Source organism: Pyrus communis, chromosome 9, assembly GCF_041283825.1.
Source record: "Pyrus communis isolate YQ-2024b chromosome 9, ASM4128382v1, whole genome shotgun sequence".
Classification (NCBI taxonomy): Eukaryota; Viridiplantae; Streptophyta; class Magnoliopsida; order Rosales; family Rosaceae; genus Pyrus; species Pyrus communis.
The window spans coordinates 7,951,663-7,968,042 of record NC_142573.1 but is presented as its reverse complement, the minus strand read 5'-3'; the positions used below and the strand labels follow the sequence as shown (position 1 = coordinate 7,968,042).

At 37.5% G+C, this 16,380-nt stretch overlaps 3 protein-coding genes across 6 annotated transcripts; 1 reads left to right on the top strand and 2 right to left on the bottom strand.

Annotated features, from left to right (window-relative positions):
• Positions 1 to 1,655: 1,655 nt before the first annotated feature.
• MAPR4 (membrane-associated progesterone binding protein 4) lies at positions 1,656 to 5,116 on the bottom strand. 2 transcript variants are annotated; one of them, XM_068479590.2, is made up of 8 exons: positions 4,826 to 5,116; positions 4,492 to 4,568; positions 4,156 to 4,227; positions 3,846 to 3,883; positions 3,595 to 3,638; positions 2,947 to 2,993; positions 2,215 to 2,389; positions 1,656 to 2,079 (listed from the first exon to the last, which is right to left on the bottom strand). In XM_068479590.2, the coding sequence occupies exons 1-8, from the start codon at positions 4,925 to 4,927 to the stop codon at positions 1,912 to 1,914; spliced, it is 723 nt and encodes a 240-aa protein (XP_068335691.2). In that variant the 5' UTR covers positions 4,928 to 5,116; the 3' UTR covers positions 1,656 to 1,911. The 2 variants fall into 2 exon arrangements, with proteins under 2 accessions (XP_068335691.2, XP_088556894.1); XM_088700768.1 differs by lacking the exon at positions 2,947 to 2,993 and having other exon boundaries at positions 2,215 to 2,325; positions 4,826 to 5,063.
• Positions 5,117 to 5,863: 747 nt separating this feature from the next.
• LOC137739846 (uncharacterized) lies at positions 5,864 to 10,193 on the top strand. The gene is made up of 12 exons (XM_068479568.2): positions 5,864 to 6,134; positions 6,308 to 6,442; positions 6,536 to 6,618; positions 6,756 to 6,831; positions 6,950 to 7,017; positions 7,283 to 7,364; positions 7,453 to 7,577; positions 7,671 to 7,754; positions 8,194 to 8,340; positions 9,196 to 9,304; positions 9,395 to 9,514; positions 9,753 to 10,193. The coding sequence occupies exons 2-12, from the start codon at positions 6,355 to 6,357 to the stop codon at positions 9,827 to 9,829; spliced, it is 1,059 nt and encodes a 352-aa protein (XP_068335669.2). The 5' UTR covers positions 5,864 to 6,134; positions 6,308 to 6,354; the 3' UTR covers positions 9,830 to 10,193.
• A 294-nt stretch (positions 10,194 to 10,487) lies between these two features.
• LOC137739845 (uncharacterized) lies at positions 10,488 to 16,144 on the bottom strand. Of its 3 annotated transcripts, none has more exons than XR_015966420.1 (9): positions 15,563 to 15,959; positions 14,683 to 15,138; positions 14,427 to 14,598; positions 13,569 to 13,872; positions 12,845 to 12,917; positions 12,476 to 12,566; positions 11,710 to 11,789; positions 11,139 to 11,566; positions 10,488 to 10,964 (listed from the first exon to the last, which is right to left on the bottom strand). XR_015966420.1 is itself a non-coding variant. In XM_068479566.2 (9 exons), the coding sequence occupies exons 1-8, from the start codon at positions 15,656 to 15,658 to the stop codon at positions 11,175 to 11,177; spliced, it is 1,668 nt and encodes a 555-aa protein (XP_068335667.2). In that variant the 5' UTR covers positions 15,659 to 16,144; the 3' UTR covers positions 10,488 to 10,964; positions 11,139 to 11,174. The 3 variants fall into 3 exon arrangements, 2 of the variants coding, with proteins under 2 accessions (XP_068335667.2, XP_088555890.1); XM_068479566.2 differs by having other exon boundaries at positions 11,139 to 11,591; positions 15,584 to 16,144; XM_088699764.1 differs by having other exon boundaries at positions 11,139 to 11,591.
• Positions 16,145 to 16,380: the final 236 nt, after the last annotated feature.

Here is a 16,380-nt window from a genome sequence, read left to right as displayed (position 1 = left end):
TTGATATGGAACCAATCTCATTTTTACTCCCATTCCTTTTTATTTCTCCTCAATTTAATTCGTACTTTATTCTTTTTATTCTGATTACGGATTAGCAAATTAATATATTGAAAAAGGAAAGAACAAGAATCAGCATCCTGAGAGTTGGGAAAATGACATGTAAAATGACAATTCCTTGGGGTCGGGAATTGGGCTTTGGTATTGACACGAATAATCTTCTTTACCAACCAGAGAGACTTTCCACGAATCCGAAACACAACATGATATATTAGTAATATTCTTCTTGACTTAGTACTAAGTGTCACTTAGTATTACAGTCTAGTGATATTCATTTTCACTTTCACTTGTAAGTGAAAAGTCTTAGGTTCGATTCTCACCAAAAGCAATTTTGAACTACATTATTGCTGGTCCATTGTGAGGCTTAGCTTACTTCCCCACCCCTTAGGGCATGTTTACCAAACATGAATAGAATGGAAAGAAACGAAATCGTGGAATGGAAAGAAATGGAATCGCATTCCTCCCGAAGCATTCCAGCGTTTACTAACATGCAAGGAATGAAAAAGTAAGTGGGACCCACTTAAAATCCGGAATCGAATTCCTTAAATCGTTCGGAATTCAATTACATACATGGAGGTGGTAATAGAATTCCCGGAGGAAGCCTTCTTTTGGAATCAAACATTTCTACCCAAAATACCCTTGTACCTTCCACTAGTAGCGCACCCTCTCCTTTGTTTCTCATCTGCCAACTCCTTACATCTTGACCACCACCACGACACTGCCCTTACACACTGTAGACCCGGGTGGAGCACCGGGCAAAGTCATGTTCTTCTTGAATGAGCCCTGGAACGGCAAACCCTTATTTATACGAATGTTGTAGACCAATTTGGGGATGCAAGTCATAAATTGATTCCTTGGATTGGTGTGAACGGCAAACCCTTATTCCCCAGGGCGTTTGCCAACGAGGATTTGTTGAACAACCACGAACGGGAGGGAAGAAGGATGAGAGAGAATGTGGTTGGCAATGAGGAGAGTCTTGTGGATGAGGGGGAGTGAGTTGAGGCGGTGGAGGATGAGAGAGAAGAGGATGGGGAAGGAGACGAGGGACGAGAGACGGTGGTGGTGGTGGGTATTGGAGAGGATGGTGTGGGTGAGAGCGTTTTGGTCAAGTGGGAGTGGCTGCTGAGAAAGATTAGGGAGTGGGGGAGAGAGAGGAGAGGAAATAAATTAGGGTGATTAAGAATCTTCTCAAATATGAAGAAGCAAATAAAAAATATTGTTTCATATTAAATTTGTACTAAAAGTTTTACTTAAAAAAAAAATATCTCTACAAAAAAAAAAAAAAAAAAAACAATGAAAGAGTAAAAGTTTTACCAAAAATATAATTCTGATTCCAGCTCATTCCAATTCCCCCTCAATTCAATTCCTCCTCAATTCAATTCCCCTCAATTTGAATACAGATTAGTAAACGCACCCTAATGTAAATAATATTGTTTGTTAAGATACTATTAAACAGTTAAAGTAGTTTTCAATAAGCTTGAAAACAAAAGCTATAAAGTAAAAACTAAATAGTTAACGCTACTAAGATCGTACGACCCTCCAATATTCTCATCAATTTACCACACAGAGCTATGCAAACAAACATGACCCATCAAGCCTTAGAAAAGTTTGTTGATTGATTGATTATCTTGCAGCAAGAAAACATAATTCACAACATAAATTAAAAGAAAACATACAAATATACATGTCCTTGTTCTTGTTGTAAAATCCATGTAATGCAAGGAGGAAAATTGTAGACCAAACACATCAACAATGCTTCTGTTACTCCGCCCTCGTTCATCCTCTTCAACAACTATGTGAGGCAGCATGTAGAACGATATACTCTAATGTGGAAGTTCCAGAACGGATCTCATTTTATACTCGGCAGGTCTTGGCAAGATAATCACATCCTTCGTAGATCTTTAACCCCGGTTGGTCTAGTTGATCTTCATTAAAGCATGCGCATCGTGTGCTCATTTTCCCAGTCAAAGCCATTTGCAGCGGTCTCTGAACTAACCTCGGGACACCCTCATCGCACCAAACCTAATAAAACAGGTATAAATCTAAGATGTAGCACAATATTGAAACACATAACGAAAGTTACATAATAAGAACTGAATGAGAGCACAAGTAGTGTTTGGTTCTCGATCTATGTTTCCAATTCAGGGCGATACGTACCTCTCCACCCTCATCCTGACTCCACCTTGAGTTGCAACCAGGTTGCTTCGCTTCTTCATTTTCCTGTTTCTTTAAAAGCTGAGCACCTCTCGCAGCCTTTGCTTCCACTCCCTTCAAATATTTTGTAGGATTTCCTTGAGAATCATAGTAACGACCTACTAGTTTCCCTACAAATCTGACAATTCAAAGCCATGAAAGATCAGTTACAAAATATCATTATCCTTTCGACCTAATACCAATATAGTGAAAAGCAAAAACAAATCTAGTTCAAATATATTTGACATGATAACTTCGCTGAAACAAAATGGTGAACAAAAGAACAAGAGTATCGAGATTGACACAGGACAAGGCACCGGGGTCTGTCTTGTGAACCGCGAACGGCTACACATTTACAAGATAAATGATTCAAAGGAAAAGGCAGTATGAAATTCAGAAAGACATAAATATCTCTTATTACCAACACAATCACGGGCATATAAAAGCGGATATGATGATGACATTGCATCATAATAGGGTTGCCCACCTCAAAGAAAGTTTGGGGGATTTGTGGTAAACTTTTCGGTTTTATTTAATCAAAATTCTGGTAGTAGATGTAAACTATCAAACTCCAAAGATGTTTCCAACTGTTTAAAAAGTAGTAAACAGATTGGCGAATAGGACTGTGTTTCCAGTATCTTCAAACTTCTGACTTCATCGAAATACAAAGATAGCAGATAGATGTTTGTAACTCACATGTAACTTTTAAAGTAGAAATCCCTCCATTCAACAACACTCTTCACCTGAAAGATACGAAAGAACAAACAAAAACCAAAACAATCAAACTTGTAGCAACTGATGAAACTTAGCATATTGGTACAGGATTGAATATTACGTATTAGTCCATTAATATTGTTATTCTGTTTAAAAGTGAAAAATTAAAAAAGGGCCGATAGTGCAAAATTTTATCAAGAAAAGTCACAAAACATGCCATGTTGAAGGTGGATATGTCAGAAAATGGAAAAGATATAAATATAGTACAGCAAAGCATGACATGAGGTAGTCAAAACTCTACAAGATAGGTTCGATTCAATCCATACAGTAATGATTTCACATTAGAAGTAATGACTCTACAGACTACAAGTCAGTTGGGCTGGAATTTGGCATTAGACAATCGTCAAGTGTGGGTGAACGTTACTAACTCCATAGATTGTTGAATGAGAATTCATAGGGTGAATTGGGCATGCCATCACCACGTTGGTTTCTACCGTGTAACCGGTGATTTCAAAATGTAGTGATGTTTGATAGACAGTGTCCTAAGTTTTAGCAGTTTTTCTTCCTTTATAACCTAGAATGGTTCCAAAAACATTAGGATAGAAAGAGAAGAAAAAAAGAACGAGTTACCTGTGTACTTGATAAACCACGTAACGAGTCTGTGAGCCCATCTCCTGCAATATAAAAAAATGCCAAATACTATATTACTAATTTACTACTATAACATTAACACTTAATAGCGTCAAGAGTTACTTTCCATCAAATCCCCGAAAATGAGCTTATAATCAATGCAAAGGCAAGCCCATAAACTATCAAACCTCAAACTTGCATAAAATCATCACCAATTAGAAGCGACAAAAAGAAACCAAACCTTTGTTTACCTGTAAAGTTTCCTGAAACAAATGCTCGTGAAGCATCTCTTGATTGATTGCAGGGTTGCACGCGAAAGAAAACAGCTGTTAATATATAAGTCTATACATAATCACAGATACAAAGCATAAAAGGATATAAAAGAATTGTTACGTTTCACAAGTTATGAACCATAACAATGAAATTGATGTAAACGAATAACAATTTTGGACTAGCACAACTAATCCGAACCTTTTGTTTTGGGGAAAAATCGAGAACAAATCAATACTGAGGACAAAATTTAAGTATGCAAGTTCAAAAGAATTACATAAGCGAACAAACCTTCCAGAAAAATGATTGTACCCCCCACCCTCACCGTAATGAGAGTTTCCTTTCGTCACATCGAAAACCGACCTGATCACAAAATATTGATCAGTTTATAGGAATCAGTAAGTGCATACTCACAAGGCATTTTTAGGAACCATATAAAATGCTCTACTTGATTGCCGAAATTCAATACGGTGTGAGACTTCAATCTCTTAGTTCTAAATAATTAACCAAGCTAGCATAATGCACACATTTGGGTGCTTGAATTGCATTTGGGTGCTTGAATTGCATTAGGGTGCTGCATTATGTGTAAATACATACATCTAAACAGAGAGAAAACGAAAAGGGTACCCGAGAATTCCTAGAAAAATCGGTAAACTCGCATCAGTCCCATTGTACAAAGCCAGTTCTTCAACAGTGAACAATCTCTATAAGATCACAACAACAACATCAAGTCACATACTTTTGCACTATAATTTCAAACATTCAAAATCCAACACAACCAAACAAATCAAAAACCCATCTCGGAAACGAAATTCACAGACAAATTCTCCAAAGAAAACCCAAGAAAAATCGAATCTTGAATTTCTTCAGCTCCCCAAACCATGAAAAATTTGAGCTGGGGAGTTCGGTTTTCTGTGAAGAAAAAGAGAAACAAAAGAACGAGCTTTTGGGGATCTCTGACCTGTTGGGAGAAGGGCTTGTAATAGAAGGCGAAGAGAGCTACGAGGGAGACGAGTACCGCAATTCCTACAAATGGGGAAGTTGCTAACAGCTTTGCCGCCATCCGACCTACTGAGACTCAACTCAACGATCTTCAACTGAAACCCAACCGCATATGTCTATGTACTTCCGCCGTGTTTTTAATGTTGTAACTAGGGTCGTGGAGACCTTTAAGATGGAACTAGGGAAGTTTCATACCATCTGCACGTGACATTATATTTTCAAGGAAGCTGATATCCCCGCACCATTTTTCGCTTCTTGAATATTTTTATCAAATAAATTGAAGAAAATTAAAGGATAAAAATTAATAGGAGATGAGAAATAAAATAGGATGTGTGGGCAGCACTACTTATTAACAAAAGGTTTATTTATAGTTACGCTCATTGAAACTCTATTTTAATTTCACTTTGCTCTCTATAAATTAAAAGTCACAATTTTACTCATTGACAAAATTCATTCATTTGACTTGTGAACTCTCTCTTCTTCCTGAAAGATATATATATATATATATATATATATATATGTAAAAGACCCAACATCCAAAAAGACTATGCCACATGTGCAATAAATTTGATTAGTCTTGTTCACCCAAATTAAACCCCCATAAGAAACTAACAGATCTAAGGTAATGTGGAGTGAATTGTGAGTTTTATAAAAACGACGTTCAAATTTCAAGGGGCAAACTAGGATCAAAATCGTATTCCAAGGGTAAAGTAAAACGAATTTTGAGTTTCAGCCAGTAAAGTATAAACTTTTGAGTTACAAGAAGCAAATGACTCCTTTAATCTCATCTACCTTATCGCACAAAAACACTAATATTTTAGTTCGTCCTCCTTTAAATTATAATGTTCCAATTTATTAATCAATTTTCGATTCATTTAAACACTTGTCGCATAATCTTAATCCTGAAACACTCGAAAAAAAATTCTTAAATAGTGGACCAAAATAAATTATATATATATATATATATATATATCAATTTGGTCCATAATCAACAACCACCATCAAGAAAATTGATCACCTTGGAGTTTTCAATCATCTATGCCAAAATAAACGACCCCTTGAATGGTTGAATCTTGAAGAAAGCAAAATAGCAAAAGAGGAGGCGCGGGTTCAGGACAAGACCAAGTTAGACGCGCGCGCACCATAACCCAGCTCAGAACTATAAAACCGGCGGAGTCCAACAGCTTCAATTCTTCGACTTCGGTCTGCGGTCTTCTGGAACGCGAAATTCTCTGTTTTTGGGCGATTCGTTCAAAGAAAATCTACTGGTACCCCTCCCTCCCTTTTCAATTCCAATTCTCTCTCTCTCTCTCTCTCTCTCTCTCTCTCTCTCTCTCTCTCTCTATAAAAGCACCATGATTTTGATTTGATCGGAATGATTGAATCCGAGGGGTTTTACTTTTTGATGCTTCAAAAGTTGAAATTTTTGAAAATGGTGCAGGATTTGGGTAAATTTATCGTTGTTATTGGTAAAAATCGCGGTAAAAAATGAGGGTTAGACAAGCGTTAAAGAACCTGGATGCGTTTCCTCGGGCGGAGGAGCACTTGCTGCAGAAAACGCAATCCGGGGCACTTGGTAATTTTTGAGATTTTTTGGTTTGGTTTTGTATTTTTTGAGTTGGGTTTTTTGTGAATTGCGAAAATTTATTGGCTTTTCTTGAATTTGTAGTTTCTGTTGTTGGGCTGCTTATAATGGCGACATTGTTTGTGCACGAGCTCAGATATTATCTCACCACATACACCGTCCACCAGGTTTGAATTTCTAATGCGTTGCTTTTCGTTTTCCGGAGATTTTGTTAAGTTGAATAAGTGGATAATTGATTGAAAGAAATGCATGGATGCTACGAGATTGTAAGTTGTCTAATTGAAAGGGGTTGTGTTTTTGGCAGATGTCCGTAGACTTAAAGCGCGGAGAGACTCTTCCGATTCATATAAATATGACTTTTCCAGCTTTACCTTGTGATGGTGAGAATGTTCTTTCTCTTGCTATTTAAGTGAAAGGCGGTTTCTTTGTAGGGTTTTCTGTTCATCATTTGGTAGCTTTGTGTGATGATAAACTTCGGTTTTCTACGTTTGATTGCAGTCTTGAGTGTTGATGCAATCGATATGTCAGGCAAGCATGAAGTAGATCTTGACACAAACATATGGAAAGTAAGAGACTTTATTGATTCTTATGTATTTCCTGTTATTGGGCTGCAATGTAATATGGTGTTTCATGTCAAACAGCAATGAACTGCATTTGTACAATGGTAGAAAAAAGTGTTCTATCTGTTTAAACTTTGATGATTGTATTACAAAGGTTTTGACTATGCATTTATATAGTATGATTTGGTTTTTATAATTGGCAACCGGTGATCTGTCTCTATACTTCCCTTCTCTCATAGTTATTCTCCTAACCGGTTTAGAGTGGCTACAGCTTCGCCTGAACAGTCATGGCCACATCATCGGCACTGAATATTTGTCTGACCTTGTTGAAAAGGAGCATTCACACAAGCATGGTACTGTCCATGTTGCATTATTGCATTTTGTTTTGGTTGTATGTCTTGCTTTTTGGATTTTCTTTTTCTGATGAAGAACCTTGACCAGATGATGGCAAAGATAATCACGATGATAAGGACCAGGAAATTCATGCACAAGGAGCTTTTGATCAAGCTGCAGAAGATCTCATTAAGAGGGTAAAGCATGCAATAGCAAATGGAGAAGGATGCCGGGTACATCATTACAGAGATCTCCACTTTTTATACTATTGGACTGCACTTGCTCCTTCAGAAATTTCATATATCTGATATAAAATTTTGCTGCAGGTTTTTGGTGTTTTAGATGTCCAAAGGGTTGCTGGAAACTTTCATATATCAGTTCATGGGTTAAACATTTTCGTTGCACAAATGGTTAGTTTGCCTTAAAATGTTTGTTGCCTCCTCCTTCCAATTTCTGTCTTTTTTGTGGTGAATGAGTTTCATTTGATCTGAACATGCATAGTGCAGTGCCTGATCTAAAGTACTTATGGTGGATCTAAATTATGGGTCCCTGAATGAAAAATTTGATAAATTTGGGTTTTGGCATTTGGAACTGCTGAATCATAAGATTGGTGCATTTTGACTTGATATTTAAATCTATTTTCAACCTTTTTGGGTGTGGAAATGATATGGGGATTGAAGGCGCTTGAGTAAAGTAATCCCTGTCTTGCTTGTCGTATCAAAAGGGATTCTTTGTGGATCAGTCTTGTGTCAACTAGCTTTTTTCACTATAGCATATTTGTAAAGCTTGCTGGCTCTAGTTAATTACAGCCCCCAACTTATTTTTCCATGTCTTACTGTTTATGTGCAGATTTTCGGAGGATCTAAAAATGTAAATGTAAGCCACATCATTCATGACTTGTCGTTTGGCCCAAAATATCCAGGAATTCACAATCCACTTGATGGGACAGACCGTATTTTGCATGACACAAGTGGCACATTCAAATATTATATAAAGGTTTGAATATGTCAACTTCCTTTGTATACAGCTCTTTGGTAGATTTAAATCTCAGGTATCTGCAATATACACTGGCGTGTTTCATGCATATGTCTGTGCACGAATGCTTGCTTGCGTGTAAGCCCTTAAATGCACTTTAAATGTTAATTTTTTTTACCTTCTGTTACTTGTGCAAGGTCGAGTAGTTGCCCCATATTTTAACTCAGATAGGAGAAATTTAAAGCAAGAAAGTTTCCCTGCTAGGAAGAGACTTGCATCCAAAAAGCGTACTCCTAGCCAAGGAACTTGTCTCTCTAATAAAGAATTATACCGTTTCTTTCATCAAGTGGTCTGCAATACTTTGTCTTTGTTCATAAATGGATTTTACGTGAATTTATTTTATCAAAATAAATATACCTAAAGTCCATTACAAAGTTATACACCTCCCTGGGCCGTATGCTGCCAGTTCTTCTGCCTCAACATCTTGAACTTAGAGGCGTGGCATGCTGCCAGTTCCTTGTCAAAGTATAATGGAGTTTTGCTTCATTGGTCAGTTGGCATTTTGATATCAGTTCAGCGCAATAAGTTTTGAACATGAAGAGGACCATTTTAGGAATATTAAGTATCTGTCTCGAAACTATTGTTTTCAAATACAAATGAACTGATGCAATTGCTAGGAACAGAAAAACTAAAGGATTTGTTTCAAGTTCTACATTAATATTCAGAACATGACCAATTAGATAATTTGCATGGGACATCAGCAGGCCTAACTTTGTTGTTAGATATGCTCTTCTACATACATTCTAATAGAGGGCTTTCATGGACAACTTAGAAACTCGATCGATTCTGAAAATGTATCTTTTTGTTGCGGTGCAGATTGTTCCAACTGAATATAGGTATATCTCAAAAGAAGTTTTGTCAACCAATCAGTTCTCTGTCACAGAATATTTTTCTCCTATGAAACAGTTTGATAGGTCATGGCCAGGTTGGTTTATGAGAAATTTATTTGTCTGTCCCTTTTATTGGGTTCTTGGTGTTAATTATTGGCCCTGTTTGTTCGTTTGTTTGTATCCAGCTGTATACTTCTTGTATGATCTCTCACCAATTACTGTAACTATCAAAGAAGAACGCCGCAGTTTTCTCCATTTCATCACTCGGCTTTGTGCTGTATTGGGTGGTACCTTTGCTTTGACAGGTATGGGTTTTTCTTCTCATTCTGTATGATTTCTTATAAGTCAGCACAATCAAAATATATTGTGGATTTGGAACTTCCGTTTCCGCTTATTGAAGTTCCAACTAGTTGATGTGCTCTCTATTAGAGTCTAGGCCATCAAAGTTTCCAATCTAACCATATTTTTGTTACAGATGGGAGGGTTACTTTTTCATCAATTTTCCCATTCATTGTAACTCTTATATTCCTTTTCTTGCATCAGGAATGCTAGATCGATGGATGTACAGGTTTGTTGAAGTATTGACGGCCAAACCAAAAGCTAGAAGTGTACTCCGATAGACGTTGGGTGTCTGCTAATACAGTTTACTCAAGCATATCTCCAGATGGACTCTTGACGCCAGCAAGGTCATAACGTTTCCCAGTTAGCAAACCGACCTTGGATGTAAAACGTGGAGGCGAGAGCTGAAATGTGCATTACTGCTCATGTAACTCACTTGTTTGCTTCCCCTTTTATACATGCTTTTGTTATCGTTTTCGATCTGCTGGGGGAAACTCAAGGTTGTTGTAGCATAATTGGTGTACGCAGGATTCTTTACAGATTCCTTCATTTTACTTAGTTTTGATTTAGGCACTGTTCAAATTTTGGTGAGATGTTATGAGCAGTTTTAAGCTCTTGCTATGAAATCTCTCTTAAATTTTTCTCTCTCGTACCACTTATCAAAATCTGGCACTCTATAGGAATTATCTCCAATTGAATTGTGCTAACTATTGAGGGCAGTGATGTGTGATGAGTTACCGTTATTACCAAAGACAGTACCGATGACTGAAACTCGGTTACTCGTTTTCAAGAATGTTCAAACTGAGAGGTCAATCTGATGTGCAATTCCGTCCAAAACCCGGGCCAAACTGCATCGTGCCCTGGCCGATTCACTTATGTCAACTTTTGTAACGAGCGTCCTTGTCCCCAGCAGTACACACTAAAAACTTAGACGCCAACTTGGCACGAAAAATAGTTTGGAGGACTAAAGGGAAACAACCCAAAAGTGTAACACTAGAACTTGCAAGGCACGGCCTCTGCGAAATTCTTACAAGAAAGCTTCCTTCCCTAAAGGCTAAGGGGTTAGAGACAAGATGAGAAGAACCTTGTAAAGTACAAGAAATACACGAACACTAACAAATAATCAGAAAAAAACAGAGAAAAACTACGGCTCAGTACGAAAATTGGAATTCTGAAATTGCTCGTTGTAGCTGTCAAGACTAAACGGCCCATCAAGGCGGGGTATTTCACTTGGCAGGGACTACCTCGTCATGCCTGAGACGTTTTCGCTTACAAAAATGTCCGTAAATGAGTCGAGCACATGGCTGGTGAATACAACATACCATCCGGTCAGCCTTGTCTAAGAATCTGAGGTAGAAAACGCCTCTTGTCAAGTTACTCTTGCGTCTCTGATTCCTGACCGTGTAACCTTTAAAGCTGCACGGAGTTAAAATGAGCACCTATATTAAATAATAAATAAGAAGTAGGAACAGATTTTACATGGCTGGCAAGGAAAACAGAAAGTCGCCTGCCCCGTATTTAGAAAATGATTACATGCTAATACGCATGGGAAAAGATGAAAGATCTTCAGTATACAGAGCTCGAATTTACCTATCAAAGAAACCAAAATTGCTCAATCTTTATGGACTATGTGCCCTGTCTAACTTCTAGCGGCCTAGAACCATCAGCATTTGGATCTCCATCCAACCGTTGGTGCTGGTGCTCCTGTTGGTGTCGATGATGCTCCTCTTCTTGCTGCTGAAGCTGTCGCTGTACTTGCTGGTACTGATCATGTGAATCTTCCATCAACTGTTGCTGTCGTTGTTGCTGGGATTGGCGTTGATATTGCTCTTCTTGCTGTAGCCACTGCTGGTGCTGTTGCCGGTGCTGCTGCAGTTGTAGTTCATGCAGATGCAGTGCACTGCTAGCATGTTGATAGGATGATTGCAGTTGTCTGCTGATTTTCCATCTACGATACTCAACCAGAAGGGAATTCGTGCTGATTGCAATCCCGAAGCCAGTGAATGAGGAAAGGAGGACTGAGAGAATTGGATTTACATTAAGCTGCACGGTCAGTGAACATGAGAGGCTGCAGCAGAGACTAATAGAATACAAAGAAAAAGGAAAAGAAAGGAAAACAGGCAGGGTGTGTAAATTCATGAAAGAAATCGGTTCTGCTTACTACAGTATAAAATATGTGGGCAAACAGGATCACGATGGCAAACTGGAAGGAGGCATAAGCCCATATGTAGCTCCTGCTCACTGCCACCACCATGCATAATCAGCTAGCGTATTCAAGCAAGGTATAATTCATGAAAAATAGAATGCTCCACTAATTCGTAGCAAAAATAGAGATGGAGGGGGGGAGAAAGAGAACAGAAAACATCATGAGTTGCTCAGAAAAAGACCACTCTGGGTGTTTCATCGAAAAAAGATAACTCTTTTTTAAAATTAATTTCCTTAGGGCAATATCTCTCTCACATCTTAAAATTCCGTACTTCTATTCGTTAAATTGTACAAAATTAACTCCTAGGGTACTTTTTATCCAGCATACTTTTATGTTTCTAAGATTTGATGTTCCTTTTTGTGCCCTCTAACTTTCTAGAATTGTACCTGATGAACTAAATCTCGCCTCTACTTAAGAGAGAAAAGAACAATGCAGATTATTGGAATCTGGCCTCTCGAGTTGCCAAAGAGATGGCCCCAACTGCATCCTTAAAAGTGTGCAAAAAAATATTTCCTAATTGAAGTTTGATATGACAAAGCTTCCATTTCTTACCAAAGAGAAACAAGAAAAACCGGGTGAACAGATTAAAATTAATAACTTCATGGATATAGTGGGAAAAATAATTAAGCTGTATAGAACTGTATTTTATTAAGTGAGGATTTATATAAAGAAAGGACATAAAATAAAAACAAGTTGATAGTAAAAGGAAGAAGAAACTCACCCATTGTGGAAGCAATCATAGATGAAAGGATACCTAAAACACAAGAGAAGGGTAAGGAAACGGCAAGAGCACGAGGGCCCAAGTCAGATACCTGTTCAGAATGAAAAATGAAACTTCACGCACATAACGATTCTAATGCAAAACAAGAACAAAATGTTCATACAAATGTTTAAATAACAAGCATAAATGTATAGACTGCAAGTCGTAAATTCTTCAGGATCATATCACAGAAAATATGATGACTGAACAATTGCTGTTTATGAAATCTAGTCGAATTTTCTCTTTGCCAGCAAGTATGAGCTTGCTACCAAAACCATGATTCCATATAATGAAGAGCTTGAGTTTATTGTAAATAAGCACAAAACAAACCAGAAGTTGCTCCAGAAAGCAGAAATACGCAAGCATGCTGACCAGGACAAGAACCGGTATGTCCTGCCAGACCCTGTCAAGCATGCAACAAGGCAAAATCCAAAATCAAACTCACATGGTAATATCTCTAGTCTCGACTGAGGGCATGATACCAAACATTTTGAGAAAATGTGCTGAGTGACAAGTTGATGGAAACAAATTGTTTATCATGTTTTTTTCTATGTGTTTAATGGAGCAGTAGAAGACGTGTAAGCATGCACCTCCCCCATCTCCAGAAATATCCAGGTTATTAGAAGTGTAAATATATAAAGTGAAAATTAAAAAAATAAGCAAAATGAGCAACCAGACATGCACAGATAGATGTTAAATGGGGCATTAATGGAGCGTAGTTTAGTTTTCCATCAAGTATCCAGAATTACTAACATATCAATGTGATGATTTCTGTGAAGATTTCATAGATACAACAGCATAAAATTGTTTCTTCATTCTATATTGCGAGTGTTTCTCATCATCTCATGTAATACTTGTCTTCTCTCTTCATTTTTACTTGGGAGGGAGGGGGTTGTGTGGTACTTTTTCTTTTGGTAGGAAACATTATTCGGTGAATATACCACAGTCATTTCATCTAAAATTGAAAACATGGAGCCTCGGGGCATTTTATAATGAGTCATTATTACGATGTCATGCTGGGATCATTATCATCATTGGAATAATTGGGACTTGCCTGTAATGATGGACTTCCCTCTGCTCCATTATTGTTGGTGGTCGTCTAATAACAGTTTGAGGATTGTGTATTTTGAGTAGTGTTACAGGTAAGTTTCGGACATCCTGCTTGCAGACGTCACAGGTTTTGTTCCCTTTAATGCTAAACCACTTTACTGCACAATCTTTGTGAGCAAGTGCTAGCTCTCCCTTGCAGCTGCACTCCATTTTAAGAGAATCACCACCTTCTGCGAGCTCAACCAAACAAATCCTGCAAACTGCTTCTTCTTCAGGAATATCTTCACCCGAATCTTCAGTGGCTGTGGCTGAAATTGGCAAGTTATCATTCTCATTAGTTACCGATATATATGTTAGATATTACAAAAAATTAAGGAGCACTCATAGTGGGAAAAATAAATTAATAAATTTGTAAGCATTTGATAAAAGTTAATGGCTCAATACTTCAACCGAGAAAGTATAAAAACCTTGGCTTTCAATTTTATTTTATTTTAAAGCTATGAATGACGTTCCCAGTTGCAAGTGAATGACCATAAATCAACAGATGAATAAAAAGATATGAAATCAAATCTATCTGCAATCAACGTAGCACTACTAAAAGTCAACAGGAGTATTATATGTACTATAATTCTGCAGTTTCTTGTTGGAGAGGTTTGTGAATATTCTCGTTCTCTTACTAGCCAAAATTTATATGCAGTAACCATGCCTGTAGGAGAGGTTTGTGAATATGCTCATTCTTCCTTCCAGCATGATTAGTGCATATAATACTCCTACAAAAGTGCTTCACCATATATGCTCAATCTCCTACAAGGCTACGAGCCAAGTTTTTCACATTCTATTCATGACAGGAGGTAGCATTTACCCGTTTCCAGTGCTGGGTCAGCATTTGGTGAGGCACGCTCAACTGCTGAAGGACGTGGAGTTGCTGAAATTACACGGATCATGCATCCAGAATCCATCCGCCTTAAACTTCTGGTCGCAATATTTACTGGAACTGAGAAAGAGCGGGACATATGATGCTTAACTTCAATTCTCTGAAACAAAATTCATTTTTAGTGTGACACGAGAATTTCTAAACTGGCACTGGTACATGAAAATGATGAATTAGAATTACTTACAGAATCAGAATGACTCTCCACTTGTCTTCCCTGCCCAATCTCAGAACCCAGATTTGCACTTGGTGTAACTGGTAAAGAATGAGTCCCTTTTGTTGATGTAGAGAAGAAAAGCTTATTGAGCGAGAAAGACCGTGAAGTAGAAGGCTTTTCCAACGGACTATCTGACGGTGATGTATCCGGCATAATGAGAATCGTCTTCTCGCCATCCAGAGGCAAATTTTTCACCCGGAAGCTTTTTTGAGGAAACAGATTTTTCACGGTTGATTTGATCTTAGCTGAATGTGGCCTAGGCGGTAGTCCAACTTTACTAGAACTTGGACTTGGTGTGGAGGGAATATCAATTCTCGTACAAGCAGACGAACTGGTTTCCAATGTCCTTGCCGGTATTTGCAACGAGGAGAGGTTTGGCCGTCTAGACGAACTGGTTTCTTCATTCTTTTCCTTTTGTTCATGAATCTGCAAAACCAACAAACCCTTTTATTGGTACACTATTCAACAATGAGATCGAAAATCGAAAAATGTTATAGAGTCCAAGCATTCCAGCACAAGTAAATACATGTCAAAGAATTACATGAACCTTATATCATCATCATGAACCGTAAACAACCGACATGCGATATGCAAAAAACTCGAAAGCAATGTAATTTCTGCACATAACTCGAACTGATTTTCGCTAATTGGAGTCAAAGAAACTAAATTTAAGCATTAAAGAACCAAAGAGCTCAGATTTTGAGATTAACCCTTTTAAAGTTTTCAGTTTCCAATTCAGAGTACCTAAACAAAAGCAAAATACTAACACTTATTGATTGGTAACCGAGAAAATGCAGCAAACAAACAGAAAATCTAAATCTTTACTACTGAAATTACTAAAATCTGTGACCTGAAAATTGCAAAAAGTCACCTGGTGCTGATCAGATGAGCTCTCCGTAGTTGATTCCTCTCCAAGCTGAAGCTCAGATACTGAATTGTCCGCCATAACCAGAAACTTTCCCAAAATTGCACCAAAAGAACTCTAATTTTGAAAACTGAGACAGTCTGCTTTCAGCTGACATTCACCAAATTTGAGCATAAATTGAAAACCACAGAACACAGTGGCAATGATGGACACAACAAATTGTGGTCGGACAAGACATGAATTAATCAAAATTATCAAATATTAAATCGGATTTTGTGCTTTTCGGATTTGGGAATTTATAAATCGTTTTCGTTTATACAGTCACCACCACCGTGATTTGTGTACTCAATGCTGGTGTTGGTGGATTGTGTTTTCTGACTTTACCTTTGCTTTTGCTTTACTTTCCTACTTCATTGTTTTTTTTTTTTTTTTTTTGAAGAACATTCCCACTTCATTGTTTAGTTAATTAATTAAGCATGATCAGCTGCTTTTAATTTAGAAAACTTTAACAAAAAGCTATTGATACTGTTAATTTTAACGAAAAATTATATTTTTACACTAAAAAATCAATCTTGGTACTATTCACTTTATCCTTTATTTTGTCATTTTCATTAAAACTCAAAGTTTTCAAACCTTTTTCATTATTTTTCCTTTTATTCTTCAGAGTCCAATTTTATATCGGGACACTATTTCAAAAAGGAACAATGATACAAATTCAACTCAAATTCAACTCGTTGCCTTGCCACGAATAAAGATGGATTTCGGCACGTTAACCTCGTTTAGGAAAAGGATCCTCACAGGGG